The sequence below is a fragment of the Pseudonaja textilis genome, chromosome 1 (genome assembly GCF_049901715.1).
Source record: "Pseudonaja textilis isolate UNSWEBS1 chromosome 1, rPseTex1.2, whole genome shotgun sequence".
NCBI lineage: Eukaryota > Metazoa > Chordata > Lepidosauria > Squamata > Elapidae > Pseudonaja > Pseudonaja textilis.
In genome coordinates this window covers 116,021,498-116,043,941 of record NC_141990.1, presented here as the reverse complement: position 1 = coordinate 116,043,941, position 22,444 = coordinate 116,021,498, and the positions used below count along the sequence as shown (strand labels likewise).

Below are 22,444 nucleotides of genomic sequence, written 5' to 3'. Positions count from 1 at the left end.
TATTTTTAAGAATTCAAAAAAACAGCATCTTTCCACAGGACAGATTCTTATAATTAATTTCAAAATCTTATTTCAAATCTATCTGGACCATTTGTAATTTGCTAAAATCACATTTGTAATTTGCTAAAATCACCCTTTTGTTGTTTATTCAAAAACATGTTTTTAAGTCCTTCAGCTTGTTCAGATGATGCCCATATAGGCTGCATTATGGCTGTGAGCTTGTTTGAAACCCTTCAACTCCCATCTGCTCAATTCACAAGTAAACTACAAAAACTTCAATTTCTTCAGCCTGCTCACAAGAAGCCATTATCTTGCAAAATTTCTTTTTGTCAAAGACTTCACCAGTTAAAATTCATCATCTGGCCACCAAACTCCACCATGACTCCCCCCTTTTTAGGAACATCTAGTTCTCCATTAATCCTCGCTAGAAATCCTGGAATGTTTAAACATAATAAAGTGGCTCCTCTGAACCTCAAGCCAAGAGGCAGCAGCTAGGGGATTGACCTGATTTTGTTAACCATCATGGTTCATCACCCAAAGCAGTTATTTAGGGTGATGTGGTGTGAGAGTCAGACCTCATGTTCTATGTAGCTTGTCCACAGCTACTAAAAATGACAGCATTCAAATTTATCATCAGTCCAGATTTATATTCATTGTAACGCATTGGATGAAATATAGTGATATCATGGAAAAAAATTAAACTATTTTAAAATCTAGATTGAGGAATAATAATATTTATTGTTTCTCCTTCAGTACGTATGTTGCAATTTGGAGAAATATGAGCGAACTCTAACTTCCTGCCTCCACAAAATAACTTTGAATCCAGATTTGGAATTTAAAATCTAAATTGCTTTTGAGTACATTGGGCACATCACAATGTAAAAGAAAAAATTATGTTCAGCTCTGTTGCTTAAGAACTCCTTAAGTGTTAGAAACATAGTTCAAATGCAGCAAGAGATCTCTGATACATTTAATGCTGCAGTATTTTTGAACCTGTTGACTGTGAAAAAGAACAGAGTGGATTTTGTTCTTCAAGAAAAATGTGTTGCATATTCTTCCTTTTTTAATCTTTTGGTTCTCAATTATACAAAAATCTACAATGCTTCTAATAGGAGGGACTCTGCTGTTGAGGCTTTAATCCTTATTGCCATTAAAAATAGGGGGCAGTTGGTGTTAACCCTTTTATAAGCTTATTTATTTTTTTGTCAAATAGATCTTGGAAACGTCTCTCTTACTCTCAGGTGCCTGGCAATGATCAGATGAAACTGTAACATTCTGAATCAATGTAATTCTAGGGAAAAAAATATCCTGCTAAGTGACATGAATAGGTGAGACGAGCAAGTATATTAAAAGTAATTAGGCTACTTAGAGATTCAGGAATAAATGCTATGGGGCCCAATGACACTTTGCAAAAAGGCCCACTTATTTTTATGTGATTTAGGCATAAGCACTCAAGTACAACACATAATCACCTAAAGGTGGGTAAGGAGGACCAAATGAGAAAATGTGCTTGAGGCTATTGTGATACAAGCTCTGTCTCTTACATTCTTTCAAGCAGTGTTGCAAACATGCAAATATGAAAGGTTGGCCTGTGTGTCATGGTGAAGCTTTGTGATTTTGGCATCATTTTAATTAGAATTGGGGGCCTATGTACTCATGGCAATCTAAAAGCACAATGGTTGTTCATAATGAAAGAATCAACAAATTAGTGAAGCATGCAAGGAGGGTGAGAGATTATGAATGTGAGGAATGTACCATTTTAAAACAGGATCATGGATAGATCTGTGGAAAAACTAACATAGAAACAAAAATTTCAGATCATTCAGGTTCATTCCTGATCAAACAAGCTAACTAATGCAGCTTTACTGAAAGAGTAACTCTGTGGAATGATTAGGCCTGCAAGAAAATTAAGGATTTTGATAGTTCTTTGTTAATACTTCAGCTCTTAATTGCCTCTGCATTCATTTTGGAAATATAATTTATCTTTATTAAACTAATTAGAGATAAATTCCTAGGACTTTAAAAACAACATTTCAGGCAAGAGATTGAACCTTTTCTAATCTCACAAAGGGGAGTATGAATTCATTTTTGCATACGGAACAGCTATTCCAATGCTCAAATCCATAACTGTCTACATTCTGATGTTTGGATCAGACATGGGAGGAACAAGCCTTGACATCTGTAATGGTACTTATTGAGACTATGCTATGAAAGTCCATTTTAGCCCAAAGAGTTTGCAAATACTACATTTACCACAGTGAAAAAGTTATATGAGATTTTTATATTATAAGTCCATATTATTTCTCTTGAAAGAAATGTCTACAGTTCTCATTGTAAGATGTGCCTGCAGTGTATATTATCCAATATAAATGTATCCATCTGTTTTGCTATGCTTGTAAGTGATACTGATAAAATTTGATCAAGTAAGATGCCAAATTCCTCCTTGAGGATTAAAGTAATAGCAACTTCATGGCTTTGTCTGAGTGAAATTAATAGCAAGAGTGGTCATCAAAACAGTATCATATAGCTATAGCTAGTGCATGTTATTCATGGTCTTAGAAAAAGCTTAGATTTTAGAAGAAAGTCCTAACCAAGAACCAAAATGTTACCTTACTGTGGTTTAAGATTGTAATGAAACTGCAGGTAGTCCTTGACTTACAACAGCTCATTTAGTGACTGTTCAAAGTTACAATGGCACTGAAAAAAGTGACTTATGACCATTTTTCACAGTTACAACTTTTGTAGCATCCCCAGGTTCATGTGATCAAAATTCAGATGCTTGGCAACTGGTTCTTACTTATGACCATTGCAGTGTCCCGGGGATCATGTGATCATCGTTTGCAACAAGCAAAGTCAATGGGGAAGCCAGATACACTTAACAACTGTGTTACTAATTTAACAACTGCAGTGATTCACTTAACAATTGAGGCAAGAAAGGTCATAAAATGGAGCAAAACTCACTTAACAAATGTCTCACTTAACAACAGAAATTTTTGGCTCAATTGTGGTCCTACAGTAGGTTGAGGATTACCTGTAGTTGCTGATCTGCTGATTAGTTGCTTGCTTGCTTGCCACATTTTCTCATTCATTCAGAACACTAACACTATGTGAATAAAGAATAAAATTTACAAAATTCCTTGTTTATGTGTGATGGGGCCAGCTCTCTGGAAGAGCCTCTTGCTGGAGATTCAGTCAGCTGCCATTTTATCTCCCTTACAGAAACAGTTGGAAACTAAGCTTTTCCATAGGAAGTTTTGATGTTGATATTAGATCTAAATTATGATTATATGCAGTTTTATATGTTTTGTTATTGGTGTTACTGTCTTTTGGTTGGCTTCTGAGAGTGTTTTTTATGATTACAGCAGGACAAAATGCATTAAATGTATAAAGAAAAAAAATGTGAAGAAGTAAGTATTTCAACTTTTGTTGAAATTCTTCATCCTCATTATGTCACCAGAGTGTGAACTGAAAAAAGCCTGAAAGAATTCAGTGAGTCTCCTGAAAAGCTGGGCTCCCACTGAAAAGCTCAAGCAGAGAATGTTCAGCGTGTTGTTTTGTGCAGCCCAACCCATCTGGGCAAGGCATAAGAACATAAACAATAACCAACAAACAGGCTACATCAACATCTCTATAAATGCTGGTTTCCAAATCCTTTTTGCTGAAATAATGGAGGAGCATGAGGCATTTTTATGTAGGAATATCTTGGCTGGAGAGGAGCTGTGATCATCTCTGTGCCTAGTCATTTCCCCCTCTTCAAACACTGCCAGCCCCTAGTCAGGCTTAAATTCACCTTGACTGAAGAAAATGTATTTTGAAAATATTCAAAGCAACTTGAGAAGCAGAGGTGATCATAGTGACTAAATGTCATTGAAACAAGGGTGAACATCCAGAGGGAAATCCCACTGTTTCCTTTTGAGATATATATAAGCCGTCTCTATATACTTTGGAGAGCTAATGTTAAAATTCTTGATAACTTTACTGTCTGCATTTTTTTTCACCCTGGTTTATTTTCATTTATTTTCAGATCACATTAACAACAATTGGTTATGGAGATAAAACGCCTCATACTTGGCTAGGAAGGCTGCTTTCTGCAGGGTTTGCACTGCTTGGCATTTCTTTCTTTGCGTTACCTGCTGTGAGTATTTTTACAACTGCATTTTAAATTTGAAGGACATTATACTCTGTGCTGGATATATGAGAAACAATGTTAGTCACTTATATCAGTGCATTTATAAACCCATGTTAACTTTTGTCATTGCATAGAAAACTTAAATTTTAAGGTGCTTTAAGAGCTTACATATCCCCAATAATAAATTTATGGGACATCCAAAGTTTTATTTGGTAACATTGCATCCAAAACAATGTTTACATGGAGCTAAGATGTGGTTAAATCCATCTCCATTATGCTTTATCCAAACATATCTTTCATAATGTTGTTAGAATCTCAGTAAGTACTAGTAATCAATATAATACGTCTATTATAGAGTTCTTTTAAATTGTAATTACATGTTAAAGTATTTTTACATATAAATTAAATGTTGGAGTATTTTCCACTTCCTATGCAGGCTAAGGAACATCTTGGGAATTTTTGATCAGATTATGAGTATTTTTAATTTACTTCATTTGGGTTAGTAATGAGGAAGTGAAGAAACACTATTAAATATTAATAAGTCTTTATTGATTAGCCCTTGGGCCATATCAAAGTGCAAAGTTCCAGCAACAATTTGTTACTAAAATTTAATAAAAGCAATTCAAAATGAAATTTGATAAAATACTATTTAAAATGGAACTTGATAAAATACAATTTAAAATAGAACTTGATAAAATACAATTTAAAATGGAATCTAGACAAAATATGATTTAAGATGAAATAGTAATAAAATACAATCCAAAATAAAATTGTAATAATGTATAATAATTTAAGATATAGATAAAATATAATAACCTTATATTTCAGAGTCACCTAAATATTAATTAGTAAAGCATTTCCTACCATGTTTCTCCAAAAAGAAGTCTGAGTCTTATTTCCTTTTGACTCCCAACAAAATGGCTAGGCCTTCTTTTTGGAGGGTTCTAATTATTGACTCACCTCATGGCGGTGGCACTGATAGCCCCATCCAGCAGGAGCCCACTGCTGGTCCACTTCTTCTGCAGCCGCTTGCCGCCACTTGCACACATCACCCCGGTTTCCTTTTCACTTTCAGATGCCTTCCGGAAAACCTTCTGCAGCCGATCATAGAGCTCTGGATTGATCCAGAGCTCTATGATCGGCTGCAGAAGGCTTTCCAGAAGGCATCTGAAGGTAAAACGGAGGCCGGGGCAGTGCATGCAAGTGGCGGCAAGCGGCCGCAGAAGAAGGCGAGGCAGGTGTCAGGGTGTGAGAGGCCTGATAAGTAGGGCAGCTCCACACCCCATCCCCACCCTAGCTTATTTTTTACCTGTATGCCTTGCCTCACCCCCTGCATCCTGGGGTGGGCAGGGTCTTAATTAGGGCTAATTTTGTGGGTGGGACTTAATTTGATCACATGCGCTCAAAAACTTCTTTTCAAGGTGGGTCGTCTTTTTGGAGAAACATGGTAATAGAAAATATAACACCAGACAAACAAACAAGCAGCCTAATCAAGGAATTGCAAGGACAAATGGGAGTAAAATACGCTGTAAATGCAACCCAATACATATAGTCTAGAGCTCTCTAGTGATCTTGATTTGAAGAGCAAAATCTGATTCAAAGCACACATGGGTACACTTAAGATGCCAGAGGAGAATAAGACAAATGTGTATTTTTTTTCCAATGAAGGGCTGTGGTACATTGATGCGGTGTTCTAATAGCAGCTTCATGCACATTCATGTGCAACTGAATTACAGTGAGTCCTTCAAATCGGGGTCTCTGCACAGCCAAGCATGTATCTTTGATATTTCCATTAATAATAATCTATTTCTAAACATGCAAATAATATTCCACAGTACACTAAACATTTTCCTTTTACTTGCATGTGGGATGCTGCACTTTTACTAGGTTGACATAAACATAACGAACATCCTGGTTCAAATACCAAATTAACCATAGTTTCATTTAAGGTTAATGATGAATATACTAACATTTTGATTTAGTTGTAATATGAAATGATAAAACTACAGAACTGGTAGAATTAATAAAATAACTAAGAATGTAATTTATACATTGCAAAACAGATTCAAGCTTCTATTAAGCAGAATTTTGTTTTATTGAGGACTAGAAACCTGTACCCTGTTGGATCATCATTTCAGAAATATTTTCTTACCTAAACAGAATAACAGAATGACCACAGTTGGGCATAAAAGTGTTAGGAACAGGAGTGACTTCTAATTTCCTACCAGCTTTCCCATTGAGTTTCCTTATGGGAAGCTGGCAGGAAACATCAGAAACCCTTCCTTCCCTTCCTTCCTTCCTTCCTTCCTTCGATGTGCAGCATTGATCAAGGATATGTGGTGATCATGGGGCTCTGGGAGAGGTGCAGCACAGCTCAAGGAGAACACATTGGGGGTGCAGGTAGGGAAGGGTGCCTCTGAGTGCTTGGGAGTATGTGAGAAATGCCATGCATAGAAATGCATAGGGCTGTACAGAAGGTACTGCGCAGTTCAGGGAAGGTGTGCAGGGAGAGGCAGCACCAACTGGATTATGCAGGAGGTGGTATTATTCAGGAAATGTATATTGTGGTTTCTTCTTCCCTATGCCTCCCTCTCGTCCCTCTTTCCATTCCTTTTTCTCTATCCTTCCTTCCTTTCACCCTCCCCTTCCCTTTCTAGCAGGCAGTTCATTGGCTAGTGCTGGGTGGGGGAGGGAGCAAGGGGATTGCAAGACCGGATGGGATACTATCATTGAACTATTAAAATGAATATCATGATTGCAGCAGCAACCAGTAGCATTGAAGCAGCCATAACTGGCTGCTTCATTTTTTCAGGACTCATGGGACTCCGATTTTAGACACATTCTGAATTTTGAGATATCTAGTTCAAAAAATTGTTGTCCTGTGATGCATTGTTTCACTCAGTTAAAGGTCATGACAACAAGTTATTGTATACAAATAACTCAAGGTGGTGAACATACCCAACACCTTCCTCCTCTTATTTTCCCCACAACAACCACCTCTTGGGTGGGCTGGGCTGAGAGATGGACTGGACCAAGGTCACCCAGCTGGCTTTCATGGCTAAGGTGGGACTTGAACTCATGGTCTTTCCAGCCTGGTGCTTTAACCACTAGACCAAACTGACTCTCTCATGTTCTGTCATTCCCTTTACATTAGAAAAGTAGTTGCTGCAGTATTAAAACTTCAACTGACAATGTTCTATGTAGTGGCATACTTAAAGAAGATTCACTGGAAAAGTAGAGTATGATGGCCAATTGTTCTCTCAGAATCAAATTGTTGACAATAGCAATAACATTTAGAATTATATACCTCTTCACAGTGCTTTACAGCCCTCTCTAAGCATTTTGCAGAATCTGCATAAGGTCCCCCAAAATCTGGGTCCCCATTTAACCAACCTTAGAAGGATGGCAGTCTGAGTCAACCTTGAGCCTGTCAGGGATAAACTGCTGGAGCAGAATTAACCTGCAACACTGCATTCTAACCACTGCACCACTACAGTTCATGGTTTGGCTGATGCAACTTAAGGAAAGGCATCAAGAGAAGTGATTTAACATTCCTCCTAAACTATTTACAACATTTCCCCACTATTTTAGGGAAAGATTCGGGATCTTTCCAGGATGATGTGGAAAACAAGATAAGGGCAGTGAAATTCCCTAATCAGCAAAGATTATATAAAAAGATTAAGTTTGCCTGTTAGTTCCCCCAATGCTGGTTTTCTCAACTCTTTCCTAATAATAAAGTCGCAGCATTGAGAATAAATTTACAGTAAGAGAAAATTGACTGGAAAAATGTGGTTACAGTAAAAGTAATAACAGCAACAACAATAAGGCAGGGGTGGGATTCTACCAGTTCGCACCTATTCACTAGAACTGGTTGTTAACATTCTAAGCAGTTTGGAGAACCGGTTGTTAGAATAAATTACTGGCCTAATCCTGTAAGGAAGTCAGGAAGGAAACGTTCTGGTGTTGCTTACAGAAACTCTCTCTCCGTTAAGCCTTATTACATTCTTGGCAGGACTAGACTTCCTGCCACAGGAACTTCTCTGGAGTTTTTTTCCCCTCCTTTGCTAGTACTTTGTTTGTGTGGAGTGACTGTTCAAAGTTACAATGGCACTGAAAAAAGTGATTTATGACCATTTTTCACACTTACGACTGTTGCAGCATCCCCACAGTCACGAGAGGCCAGGTGAGGAGATGCGTGCCTCGATGTGAGTGGTATTGAGTTGGCCACATCCAGCCAATAACATGACCACCAAGCCATATCCACCCAGTCACATGACCACTAAGCCACTCCTACCACCTAAGCCACGTCCACAGAACTGGTTGTTAAAAAAATTGAATCCCACCCCTGCAATAAGGGTAAGGGCAAAGGAATAATTAAGAATTTTCCATGTTGCAAATTCTTATCGTTCTTTAAATTGTGCCTCTTTCCTGGTTTGTAGGAATTTGGCAGAATCCTGTCCCATATGATTATTAAATGCACCTGATGTTGTTCACATTGGTCCAATAATGTCATTTTAAATATTGCACCAAACTATGCTATGACATACAGGTCATTTGTATAATAGTTATTTTAGGTTTTTGAGATTATGTTTTGAATTGTTACCAGAGTTACTTTTCTGATTATGAACTTTTATATTGTATTTAAGGGCATTCTAGGGTCAGGATTTGCATTAAAAGTACAGGAACAGCATCGTCAGAAACATTTTGAAAAGAGAAGAAACCCTGCTGCCAGTTTAATTCAAGTACGTAGCAAATTAAGCAGATTTTCAAAAATAAAGTTTGAATAAAGAATCCTTTGTCCAAAGAATTTATTGCATAGCTTGCATACGCATGTATATAATGCATTTTTGTCTAAGGTGTTGAACACATTATAGCAATATTGTCATGTAGAAGGAATCAAAATACATTTAAATGTATGAAGAGTTTATGTTTTAATTGTCCTACTATTAGTCCAATGATTCTCTCTTTTTGTTTTGAATGAATTCCTTCACTTTCTTCATACCCACCATCCTATAATTTAAATGATTACACTCCTTTGAAGGGAGTTAGTTTATATAATGTATGATATATAGAGGCACAGAATTATTCTCACATTCTTTGCTTCTTCTCATTGTTCTTCCTGTATGAGTAAGCCTCATTATCATTTGGAAGCTGAACCAAATCTCTTCTAAGGGATTTTGACTTCCAAATTATGCTGGATTATGGCTTTGAAACAGAAATGCCAAATGTCTCTGTGGATAGATGATTCAGTTTTTTTGCTGGACTGTTGTTTATGCTTCTCTTAGAGGTAATGGCTGTGCAGCCACTGTCTTCCTACTTGCAAACAGAATGCTACACAAACAGGATGCTATTGAAAAGAAAAATGCTTGCTAGAATTTTTATTATACTATGAATTAGGCCTAGGTGTACAGTTCTAGGATGTGCTGCATGCTTTACACTATAAAGACTATAAAGAATAACAGAATGGAAAAATATCAGGGGTGGGATTCTACCAGTTTGGACTGGTTCTATAGAACTGGTTGTTATGATTCTGCACAGTTCGGAGAACCAGTAAATCATGCCCCTAGCTGGCCCTGCCCTTCTCCGCCCACCCCTTCCCAGCCAGTCAGTCCTTATCATGCATGCGTGGCATCGCATGCATGCCCAACATCGCTGACTGCATTCTCCCCCACCCAGTCACTCCTTAAGATGTTTCTTTTTTTTTTCCTCCTGACATCAGCTGTTCCAACGATCAGCTGTGCTGGGATCCCCCTCGCTGTCTTTCTGCTTTGGCCAGGAGGATTCCCTGAGGCCAGGAGGCAAAAAAGAGGCATGCGGGAGGTGGTGATATTGCAGTATCCCCCCAGCCCTCCATTTTTTGCCTTCCTGGACCTCAGGAAGCTTCCTGGGAGCAAAAACGCCCCCCAGGAGGCTTCCCTGAGGCCCAGGAGGACCAAAAACAGATTGTGGGCAGGGGTGCTCCAAAAAAGAAGCCACACCCACCCATTCACATAGCCACATCCACAGAACCGGTTGTTAAAAAAATTTGAATCCCACCCCTGGAAAAAATAGATAGATTTACCCAAGTGTTAGCAGTTATGTTAAAATATACTTTGATATTCTCAGATCTCTCTTCATATTGAAGAAGAAAAGAGGATATGGTCTCTCTGTCTATCTGTAACAGCTAGTAACTTATTGTATTTTTCACTCTATAAGACACACTTTCACCCCCACAAAAGTGGGTGGGAATGTCTGTGCATCAGTGCCACTCCTTTGGTGAATAGCCGCCGGGCGACAGCGGCAGGGTCCTTTTACAGTGCTGAACCCCGCCTCTTTTGTCTTTGTCATTGCTCGTCTCTTCTGTCTCTTTTTCGCAGTGCAGGAGTCAATAGACAGAGCTGGCACATGAGAGGACACCTATCAGTGGTCCTCTCAGGCTCCGCCTGATTTTTTTTTGTAGTTTTCCTCCTCTAAACCTAAGTGCGTCTTATGGTCAGGTGCATCTTATAGTGCAAAAAATACAGTATATAAAGTTGCTAGATGGCAGAGTAGTTTTAAAGTGGCTACTCTCAGCCTAGTGATTAAATATAACTTGATGGTATATATGGCTTGAATGTGAGAAGGCCAGACCAAGCAGTGGGTGAAAGCCCCTGATTCATTTGATCCAGGGTGAGCCTTGAGTATAAATACATTCTCCCTTCTTTACAGCAGCCTTTCCTATCTTGGGTCCCTTGAGTTATTTGGGTTAGAATTCCTTTCATCCTCAGCCAGCCTGGCAAATAGTAATAATAATCAGCAATGAAGAGAACTGAGTACAAACCATCTGCATGGATTCAAGTTTGAGAAGATTGTTCAGCAAGGCTCTCTATCCCAAAGCCCACTGTAAAAAAAAATCCACTTGCATGTGTCCACTCACACTGATGTTCAAGGGGGGGTTCAGTAGGATTTATTCCCAAATAAATGAACATAGGACTGTGGAGTTGCTGACAGTACAGAAGAGTCATTCACAGAGAACAGACTATTGCTTGAGTCTTATTTTTCTCTTATAACCATGTTAGATGTCCACAAGGAAAGCAGTTTATATTTTTTGCATTTGATGTAAATAGCTTCTTTTATCATAAAACAGGAAGGATCTGAACAGTTGGGAATAATAACTTTTTATTTTAGAAGTATTAATGGGAAATGTATACTATTGGGTCATTTTATGCACTTATATTCTAAGGATAGAGCATTGCATAATGGTTAAAAGCATTAACAGGCAAGTTGCTTGTGAAAATATATCCTGTCAGCCATAATTGTTAGGATAATGTATCTAAAACTATAATCCTTTGGTACTGTGATCATTCAAAATGATTTTTATGACTTTTCATTAATTATTTATACCGATCTGATCGATTGCAGCTGCCTTATTTTCAAACTCTCAATGGCCAGGTATTAACTTCTAACTTAGCCTAATGTTCTGTTATGAAGCAGGAACTATTCCATGCCCCATTTGCTGGTATTTGTGAAAGCTGTGAAGATAGAATAGAATAGAATAGAATAGAATAGAATAGAATAGAATAGAATAGAATAGAATAGAATAGAATAGAATAGAATAGAATTCTTTATTGGCCAAGAGTGGTTGGACACACAAGGAATTTGTCTTGGTGTAAATGCTCTCAGTATACATAAAACAAAAGATACATTCATCAAGAGTCAAGAATCATAAGGTACAACATTTAATAATAGTCATAGGGTACAATAAGCAATCAAATCATACTAGGAAACTGTCAATATAGATCGTAAGGATACACGTGACGAAGTTACAGCCATACAGTCACAAGTGGGAATGGATGGGTGATAAGGAGTGATGAGAAGGTTAATAGTAATAGTAGTGCAGACTTTGTAAATAATTGGACAGTGTTGAGGGAATTATTTGTTTTAGCAGAGTGATGGCGTTTGGGGAAAAAAACTGTTCTTGTGTCTAGTTGTTCTGGTGTGCAGTGCTCTATAGCATCATTTTGAGGGAAGGAGTTAAAACGGTTTATGTCCAGGATGTGAGGGGTCTGTAAATATTTTCACAGACCTCTTTTTGACTCGCGCAGTATATAGGTCCTTGATGGAAGGGAGGTGGTAGTAATTGTTTTTTTCTGCAGTCCTAATTATCCTCTGAAGTCTGTGTCTGTTCTGTTGGGTTGCAGAACCAAACCAGATAGTTATAGAGGTGCAGATGAGGGACTCAATAATTTCGTTGTAGAACTGTATCAGCAGCTCCTTGGGCATTTTGAGCTTTCTGAGTTGGCACAGAAAGAACATTCTTTGTTGTGTTTTTTTGATGATGTTTTTGATGTTAGGTGTCCATTTTAGGTCATGTGATATAATAGAACCTAGAAATTTGAAGGTCTCTACTGTTGATACTATGTTGTCTAGTATTGTAAGAGGTGGTAGTATGGGAGGACTTCTTCTAAAGTCTACAGTTTTAAGTGTGTTCAGTTCCAGATTGTTCTGGTTACATCACGAGGCAAGTTGTACAACTCCCTCCATTTTTAATTGGGTATTTGATGGATGGCATAATTTTGGTTGACTTATTATGGAAGGGTTACCATAGTACACTGAGTTTTGGCCTGAAGTGATTGATTTTTACATTTCTAATCTTGTCATTGCAAACTGCTTACAGTCCACATAAGCTATAGCTAAGCAATGTACTGTGAAATAAGTAACTAAGATGTCTGTGGAGATTCTCAGTCATCTAGGTCATCGTTATTTCAAAGATGTTTTTTTTTCTTCAAAAGGCAACTGGACCATGTTTTTTTTTCTTTTCCCTTGAAGAAGAAGACATTTCACTTCTCATCCAAGAAGCTTTATCAGTACTAATGAAGCTTCTTAGTTGAGAAGCAAAACATCTTCTTCCTTAAGAGAAAAGGAGAAAAAACATAGTCCAGTTGCTTTTTGAAAAAGCATCTTTGAAACAAGTAACTATGACAGAAAATCAGCAACAAAATACCATGGGCATTTGACAAGTGGACATAAAAGTACATCAAAACTTTTGAACATATCCCTTAAAAAGGAAAGTGTGTGTGCTAATAATCTACCTAATTTATCTTTCATTGTTATTCATTTTATGCAGATGAGAATACAGCTTATTACTAGAATGTACTGTTGCCAATGTGAAGAATAGTAAAATAACAAAAAGTCCAATTACACTCATGAAAAAGATTTTCTTAAAGATTTTGCTGTGCAAGATTGCTAGCATATATAACTAAGACTTCCTTGTTTATTGTTTTCATCTATATTTAAATCTTTAATTTTCAAATCTTCATTACATTGTACAAGCACAGCCCTTCCAAATTAATTAAGCCAATTGTATCCAGTTTGAACAAAATCCAAATTTTCCATCCTATCAATAGTGCTTCATTTCATATATTGTCAGATCTGTTGTACTTTCTATTGTTTCCTCAAATCAGGCTACATGGCGGTTTTATTCTACTGATTCAAGACGAACAAACCTGACAGCTACTTGGCGATATTATGAATATAGTCTTCCATCCCTCAGGCATGTATCAGTACTATGAATGCTACAAAAAACAATACTTGTATTGGTTTACTAATATGCTTCTCCATTTTTGTTTGCCTTTTTCTTTTATCATATATCTGCACGTAGTGTGTATGGCGTAGTTATGCAGCTGATGAGAAATCGGTTTCCATTGCTACCTGGAAGCCTCATTTGAAGGCCTTACATACCTGCAGCCCAACAAAGTAGGTAAAAATATGGCAGCTGGTGTTGTACTTGATATCTGGTTTTGAGATTATACAAATCAGTCTGTGGTTTTTGTCTTGTCTTTCTACTTTCCCTTTTCCCCACTCATTTCCTTTTATTTTCTTTCACTGAGGAACTCAGGTAGCAAACTGCGACACATACACATCTTCCAAATAAGATCAATCTAATTTCTATTTTATTTTGCTTCTTAACAAATTTTATAATTAAACAATAGATTATTTTGCAGTCTTCAAATCCTTGTGAAACCTAACCTTTAAACACCATCTAGGCAGGTATTGGGTTCAGTTAATTCATCTCACTTCACATAATTAGGGATATATATGCATTTTTGGATGTACACTATTTATACTGACTTCCATTGCTTGCTCATACTAACTCTGCTTATAAATGAAAGAGGAAACAGGGTTTTTTTTTCACACTTTGCATCTTGAATTTTCCACTGTGCAAATCAATGTTCCTCAATTAAGTTCAAAGTATTATATTAATCTACACTAACACAACCTTTGGTTTGTAGCATTTAGACAAAAAAAAAAGTTTAGATATACAAGCAGTTGATTACTTCAAAACTCTACTGCTACTCCCACCGCAATACAATGTTTTTTTAAAGAAGCTTAAATATTATCTTACTATCTGTATTGTCCTTTAGAGTCACATATTTCCTCTTTCTATGAGAAACATGTAGGAGGATGCTAGTGATGAAACTCATAATGAGTGTTTACCAATTTCAGTCATAGTTAATCATATGATTCTTGGGAAACAATCATTTTCAGTAAAAGAGAAATGTGTGATTTTGCATTGCCATGATGAATTGGAGCACAGATAGATGTTTATTATTTCTTCAAATACTGTTCTTAGCTAGGTAACAAGTCAAGGTGATCTTCTCATTGCACCTTGTGATAGAGTGTGATCAACAAATACACATTAGTTTTCTTTTTTCAAAAATTTTGCTTCCTAAAAAACTTTTGTTTATAATAGAGTCCCTCAAACTGAACACAAATATAATTTCAGAATGACTGTATCATGTAGCAATCCTGAGATATGAAATTAACTTTTAATTACTGTAATGTATTTAATCTCATAATGTTTCCAACATGCTGCAAGAATTCAGCAGATTTTTCAGAAAGAAGTCCAAGTGTGAATGCAAAAAATTAATCTTCAGTGACATGTTGCACTTCATGGTCTTGTATGCTGTACGAAATTTGTCAACCAACTGAATGAATGCCAAGAAAATTCTCAGTGACATCCTTGAAAGTTTTCCAGGCAATTTCTCTGGCCCCACTAGATCTTCACAGCACTTGTCATTGATATTGTATTTGATCTGGAGACCAACAAAACTGCCTTCCCTATTCTTACCATTAATTATTGTTGCAAACATCTATCTCAGATAACGAAAACCTTCACCTTCCTTGTTCATCGATTTCATAATTTTTTTTCATCAGTCCATATTTTGTGTAAAGCAGAGGAAAAATATTTTTGTCAGGTTAACAAGTGGTTCATGTGTCACATTCTTCTGTCCTGGAACAAAAAATTTTCGGAGTGGACATTTCTTTTTAATGTAATGCAACTCTCTTGCATGGCTATTCCATTCCCAACAGTACTTGGTATATCTGAACCACATTCTAAAGCAACAGAGCCACTATCTTAGATCCCCACAAGATATACCAGTACTACTTGTTGTTATACTGGATGTGCTTCAACACTGTTCCATGTTTTTGTATGTTTCTTTCATGTGTGCAGCATGGCCATTGTATAAAAACAGAGATGTTTTTATAAAATTGTACATGAAAAGTTAAATTACAGCTTATTTCTGTGATTAGTAGATTTATAAGATCACACCCAAAAGTGTTCAGGAAGCAAAATCTTTATTGTCCAGTCTATTGTTCTTAGCTAGGCAACAAGTTATTGTGATCTTCCCACTACGTCTTGTGGTAGAATGTAACCAACAAATATGTATTAATTTCCTACTTTTGCAAAAATGTTACTTTAAATATAATAGTAATTATGCATGTTTCTCGCAATTATGGTAACAAAACTGTTTGAAAGAGATACATATACAGCTTTAACAATAATAGAGGTCTCTTATCCTTAAAACTTAGCCCAGTATTTTGCATGTTTAGTACTTTCTGTAGCAGAAAGAGCAGTTGGGTTAATTTTTGGAATAAATTTGTATAGCATAGCAATTGTATTAGGCATCAACTACCCATACTAAGTAGTAAGGGTGTAATTTTGGCCATATCAGTTTTCAGTTCTTATAAATAATTAAGCCATAGATCTACATATTACAAGATAGTTATGGCCAAAAAGAAATGCAATTGGTCCTTTTGTAAGACATCCCCAGTCTCAGTAATTAAATTAATTCTATTTCATTACTGCAGATAGCTAACAGTTCTCTGTTATTTGTATATGACCCTGATAAATGCTTTGTCAACTCTCTCTCTAAACATGTATAATAAGCATGTTGAGCATGCATTAACAGCGTTTAATTTTTTTAAATGTCACTATAAATCCATGCTTGGATGTTTGTGCTTGCCTTTTTCAAAATATTTGCTTATAATTTTTAAACATTTATTCAATTAACAAATCCAATTGCAACTTAATAATTATTTAATAATATTTGTAACCACATCATGATGGGTACTGCCAGCATAACAAATTTTTTTCCTCCCCAAAACCCTCTCTCTTCTGTTATCTGACTCATGAAGGAAAGAACAAGGGGAAGCATCAAGCAGGTTTGTAGTGTTTTTATGCATATAGTCTAAAAACTTAAATGTTATTTTGGAAATTTTTATACTACTTTGGGAATGAAAATATATTATTATACTGCAAAATAATTAAAGGCTGTGCTTAAATCCAATTAGAAGAAAGGGGGAAAAGTTTTCCTAGACAGATCATTATTCTGAAGTAGACAAAATGGCGCTCAAAATAAAAGCCAGAAAATTCTTCTGTTAAGAAGCAAGAAAATGACAGAATGTAGCCATAGCTTGTAAGATAATTAAGGATTAAGTAGCTTTCCATATCTGTTGAGATAGAGAGGATTTTAAATTAATCAGAATATTTTGACTGAATTGAACAAATATTTCTGCTCGACTTTTGTAAAGAACTTTGAAAATAAAATCAGTGTAGGATATGCTTAAGCAATAGTTTTGATTCATTAAAAATACTATGCGCTACATTCAGTGAAAGGACCTGCCCATAGTAATCTGCCTTTGCAAACAGTAGGTTTAAGGTTACTCATTTCTATCATATATTCTACTGGTGTAGTTGATCTGTTGGAAGAATGACTAAAAACCAATATACTACAGAGATTATAAAATTGAGCCAGGGTGAGGATACCCACATTTAAATCCCAGTTCATCTAGAAAGCAAGCAGGATTATTTTGAAAAAGTCACTATCTCTTAATTTAATTAACCAGATAAACTGTGGTGGGGATAAAAATTTGAGAGTAATATACATACCTCCTTAAGTTCCTAGAATGAAAATTTAAAGTAAATAAATTCTGCCTCTGAATTAAACCATCTAAAGCTGAAAAGATGAACATATATATATATATACATGGAGGTGCGGGGCAAGATACATATGGTAATTACACACCGGTAGCTTTTTATCCTTATTTTGATGTACCTTTGAATCATTTACCAGGTCTTCTACATATACATTTGTCATTATTTAAAGAAATAGAATGTTTTGCCTGCAGAAACTAGTTACCTGGCAGTCAAGCAGGAAAGGCTGCTATCAGCAGATGAAAATCCTGCTGTTGTCCTCAGCTGCTCAAGTTCAATCAAATAATCAGGATCTGGCAGATCCATTTATTATACAGCAGCTAAGGAAGAATTTTGATTTGATTCAGTCTTTGTATATAACTGACTACTGAGGTTTGAGCAATCCAGTGCCCTCCAAATGATTAGTTATACTTTCCATCGTACCATGTCATTAATCATGCTGGCTGGAACAAATGAGACTTGCAAAATATTTAGAGGGTACGTAGTTGTATCCACTTCCATTTAGTCCATCTTTCTCCAACCAAGTATCTCACAAGCTTTAATCTGCTGCTGATGAACTACGTGAATTGTAAGTCAAAATATCTTGGGGGTTTGGTGGCAGCAGCAACAGATCATAAAAATCTCATTTAGATCATCGTATTATTTCCAACATGATTGGACAAGTATCCCTGGAAGATTACTACATAAGCAGACTATAAATTTGATAACCATCTTTGTTATGTCGCCTTCTGATAAATACATTCTTTTTAAATGTAATTAATGGCCAGAAATAAAAGTTATTTCTATGAATTGGCCTTGTTCTTTTAAAAGTATGTGTGAAACTTAAGTCACTGTCTCATTTGACTTCGAACATGTATGTAGGGTGATAGAAGTACTTCGCTAGATTGATTGACCATTCCTACACAATACTCATCCTTCTTGGCCTGAGATTTCTCTCCTAAAATCTATAGTTAAATAGGCATTTTAGGCATTTGTTAATCTTTTTCTCTTTTCCTCACATCAATTATTCTTTTTCTCCTAAAATACAAATATAGAGAGTCCTTGACCTTCAGCAACTGTCTGAGGTTATTTCAGCGCTGAACATTCAAATGGTTGTTACAACCAATCCTTATAATTCCAGCCATTTGAGCACCCCTACAGTCACATGATCATGATCTAGGTGTTTGGCAACCAATTCGCATTTACAACCAGTTGACATGCATCCCACAATCATGTGATTGCCATTTTTTAACCTCTGCTGGCTTTCCCAGACAGTCAGTGGGAAAGTCAGCAGAGAAAGTCACATATTCAAACTTGCAAACACTCCTGCTCCTCCTCTGTGCTCATGTCCTCTTCACCACTCGCACACCCCCAGGCACACTCCTCAACCTTTATTGTACCTCCCTCACACTCCCTCCAGCCCACTTGACATCTCTTGTGTACCCTCCCTGTGTCTTACCATCCTTCTTGACTCTCCCTGCCACCCAACAGCAACCATTTACCTGCCTGTAGGGTCTTACTTGCAACTTACTGCCACCTGCTCCATTAATTTTGTGGTAGGAAGTTGTCTCACCTAACAACCAGGATTCAATTAATGATGACTGAGATAGCCAGGATTGCCATTGCTGAGCATTGCGGTCATGCTTTGTGACTGCATCCCTTAATGACATTTATTCTGATCCCAACTGCCATTGTAAGTCAAAATCTACCTGTTAGATTGGGCATATACATCTAAAGTTGGCTAGAATGTCTCATAGCAGTATTAAATATATTAGATTGAAGACAGTACTGGTCGTATATGGTTTGTTAATTGTTCCAACATTGTCAATAAAAAAAAATGTGCAATGGTTCCCAGGAAATTTAATTGCCTATGTGTAAGAAAAATATTGCCAATAATTCTTAACAAATACAATACCTTTCAAAACTGAATTTACTAATAAGATTTTCATTAATTGTTCATATTAGTATTTATAATACTGGTATTTCAAATATTTAAACTTTTTTCTTTCCTTTTTTCCAATTGGCCTTCCATCTGAGGGCAGTGACTTTATCAACAGAATTTTCTTCAAATCTTTATCATATAAACATACCTATATATTCATTAAATAAACCACTTTTAATAAAACAAATTGCCTTTTTTATTTTAGGTGTAGGTCAACATGATCACAATTCAGGTATCAGGTATACTCTGTTTAGTGGGTATTCCCTGTATGTTGCCTTCTCGTTTCATGTAGTTAATCTCATTATACACATAGTTATTTTCTCATTTAATGCACAACTGTCTTAAACAGGATAATCTGAATTAACAATTCCTTGCCACCAGCAGCCTTATAGTGAATATAAATAACATAACAGGAATGTTAATGGTCATCTTCCAAAACTAAAACTGTTGGTTCACTAGAGTATTATAGTGGCATTGTCTACTAGCATTTCAAATGTACTCTATTGGTATCAATAGACAAATTAAGTATTTTAAAAGGTTAATTAAACATGTGGATATAGCTTTATGATAAGCTACATTAGAAAAGTTAGTTTCTATGCTAAACAAGTATTTATAAATTCCCACATTATAGTGGTCATACATTCAGAGAATATAAATCCTTAACGACTTTTGAAGGTAATTTTTAAACATTCCTTATTATAACTTGTTTAATATAAACTTAATAATAATTTTATGAATGTTTTGTTTGTTGATTGAAAATAAAAGCAAGACTGGTTTGGCTCACATGGAAAACCTAACTCTTTTCATCACCTGGTATACTTAGTAATATGATCCTCTATTTCCCCTCACTCCTAGTAAGCTTTATAGTAATAAACAGAAGCTCTTCAGGATGTACACCTCTCGGAAACATAGGTATCCAGCATCCTGTCTACTCATATGATAATGGGAATGCCAACTAACATCAGGTGCATGAAGACTTTAGTTCCCTTCTTGGTACTTTTTTGCTCCTTGAAGAATTATTTCATAATTTGGTCTGGGTTTCCCCCATCCTCTGCTGCCACAGCTGCTTATAGGTTTACTTGTTGCTTGCTGCCTGCAATTTTGTACCAAATATTTTTTGTAAAAGTTTGCTTTTTATAAATTTATAAATATAGGGGGGGATATAATCCATGCAATTAGATAACTGCCTTGATTGTGTGCCTTGGTTTAAGAATAATTGTGATATGGGGGGAAAGGACCTATATTTTTTTCTGAGTAAAAAAACGCAATATTGTGGGTTTTCCCCCCCTAATGTTTCCATAAAATACCACTCTGAAATAATTTAGGTAACGTTACACAGCTTTGTCCTCCCTTGTCTGAGCCTGGGAGATCTGTGTATTTGTTTCTAAAAGAATGATTTAGCCCAACTGGAATCAATGAGTCTCATTTACCAAAAATAGTACCAAATTAAGGTTATGAATTCATTGAAGAAAAACGCTCTTGGTCCCTGCCAGCAAACAGTTCCAATATTTTTCCCTGATACGTTAATATGCAAATCAAAATAACTCTTGACATTCTTTAAAAATAGAGAAGTAAAATATAGCTTGTTCCATTTCTTTAAAATCTTAATAAATTATTATAAACAACTGAAACTACCAGGAGGCAGTGGCTCCAAACATTTAATTAAGATCGCTTCTTCAGTAGCCTTGCAATGATATCACAGTGACCTCTAGTGTACTAAGAGTGCAGAAAGAAAATTCAGAAAAATGTGAATTCCAAATGTAATGATTAAAATTGCATTTTCCAACAGTGTTTCTCAGCATTCATTGAGGCTGTACTCCAAGAATTTTTCTTCTCAATCTTAGTGCTCACTCCAGCAAGATTGGGAAAATTTGGCCTATAGCAAGATTTTTAAAAGGAAAACTGATAAAGATGATTTTAGAACAGGAAAATAATTTTTGAGTTGTTACATTCTAATAAATTAAAGCTAAATTTAGAGAAAACTTGCTTGAATTTAGTTTTTCAGAAGTTGACAGCAATCTTAAATCTGAGCTTATGTTCAACCAAAACTACATGGTTATTCATTTCACTTAACAAAGAGAAGCCATTTATTTATCCATTTGTCAACTTTATATGGCTGCCTATCTCACACAAAGTGACTGGGTGGCATACAATAAAACCTACTATTAAAACCTACTAAAAAACAATTAAAAACAATTAAAGAGAAAGAATAGATCAAAGCAAATCCACAAGTGGGGAAATATCATGCATAATACAACCAGTACATGGATTCCTTATTTCCAGGAGTTCCCCAGGCCTGTTGAAAAAAAAAAAAAAACCACATGTTTTAAGGGTTTTCTGGAAGTCATTAAGTTGGAACTAGCCTCGCCTCAAGAGGGATGATGTCCCAGAGGGCTGGTACTATGGTTGAAAAGGATCACCTCTTAGGTACCATCAAATGGGACTCTTGGAGACGGAATCCACAAACTGGTGCTAGACCTGATTGAATGCACTAGACCTCCTGATCTCCTGCTGCTAGACCTGATTGGATGCGCAGATGTAATTTGGAAGAGGCAATCCATCAGATAACTTGGACCCATGCCATCTAGGGCTTTAAAGCTCAAAAACAGCACCTAGAATTTGATCCAGCAGCAAACTAGCAACCAATACAGCTCACAAAGCAAAGATGTAACATCTGCCCTCTTAGGGGCATTTATAAAAGCCCATGCTACTGCGTTTTGCACCAGTTGAAGCTTCCAAGTACTGTTCAAGGGCAGCTCCATGTAGAGTGCATTACAATTACAAAGTATTTCCTGGCCAGGGAATGAATACCTGTGAGCAGAGTCTCACAATCCAAGAACAAGCGCAACTGGCAAGAGTTATGAGTCCAGGAAGACCTTCAGTTTGCAAGTCAAATCTGTCTAGGGCCGTGCCACCCAATTCAGTACCAAACATATTAAAGTTTCAGATCCAGAAGGCCCTAAAACCCAAGCAGGATGAAGACCAGGGGTAGGTTGCTAGGGCTTCGCAGGAGTTCAGGAGAGCCCCTAGCTAAGATTCTGCATAGTTCGGAGAACCCCCAAATCCCACTCCTGGCTGGCCCTGCTCACCCCTCCCCTCCCCGCTCAGGAGTCCCCATGCAGCCCGTTTTAGATGGAAGTAAGTGCAGGGCGCGTGT

General features: G+C 36.6%; 1 protein-coding gene across 1 annotated transcript in view; it reads left to right on the top strand.

Moving 5' to 3' along the window:
* KCNQ5 (potassium voltage-gated channel subfamily Q member 5) overlaps window positions 1–22,444 on the top strand; it is a 118,110-nt gene that overhangs the window by 64,698 nt on the left and 30,968 nt on the right. Inside the window, exons 6-9 of the mRNA XM_087920357.1 lie at window positions 4,025–4,135; window positions 8,776–8,871; window positions 13,749–13,843; window positions 16,568–16,594. Of these exons, the coding sequence (XP_087776483.1) occupies window positions 4,025–4,135; window positions 8,776–8,871; window positions 13,749–13,843; window positions 16,568–16,594 (329 nt within the window). The remainder of the gene's footprint in view (window positions 1–4,024; window positions 4,136–8,775; window positions 8,872–13,748; window positions 13,844–16,567; window positions 16,595–22,444) is intronic.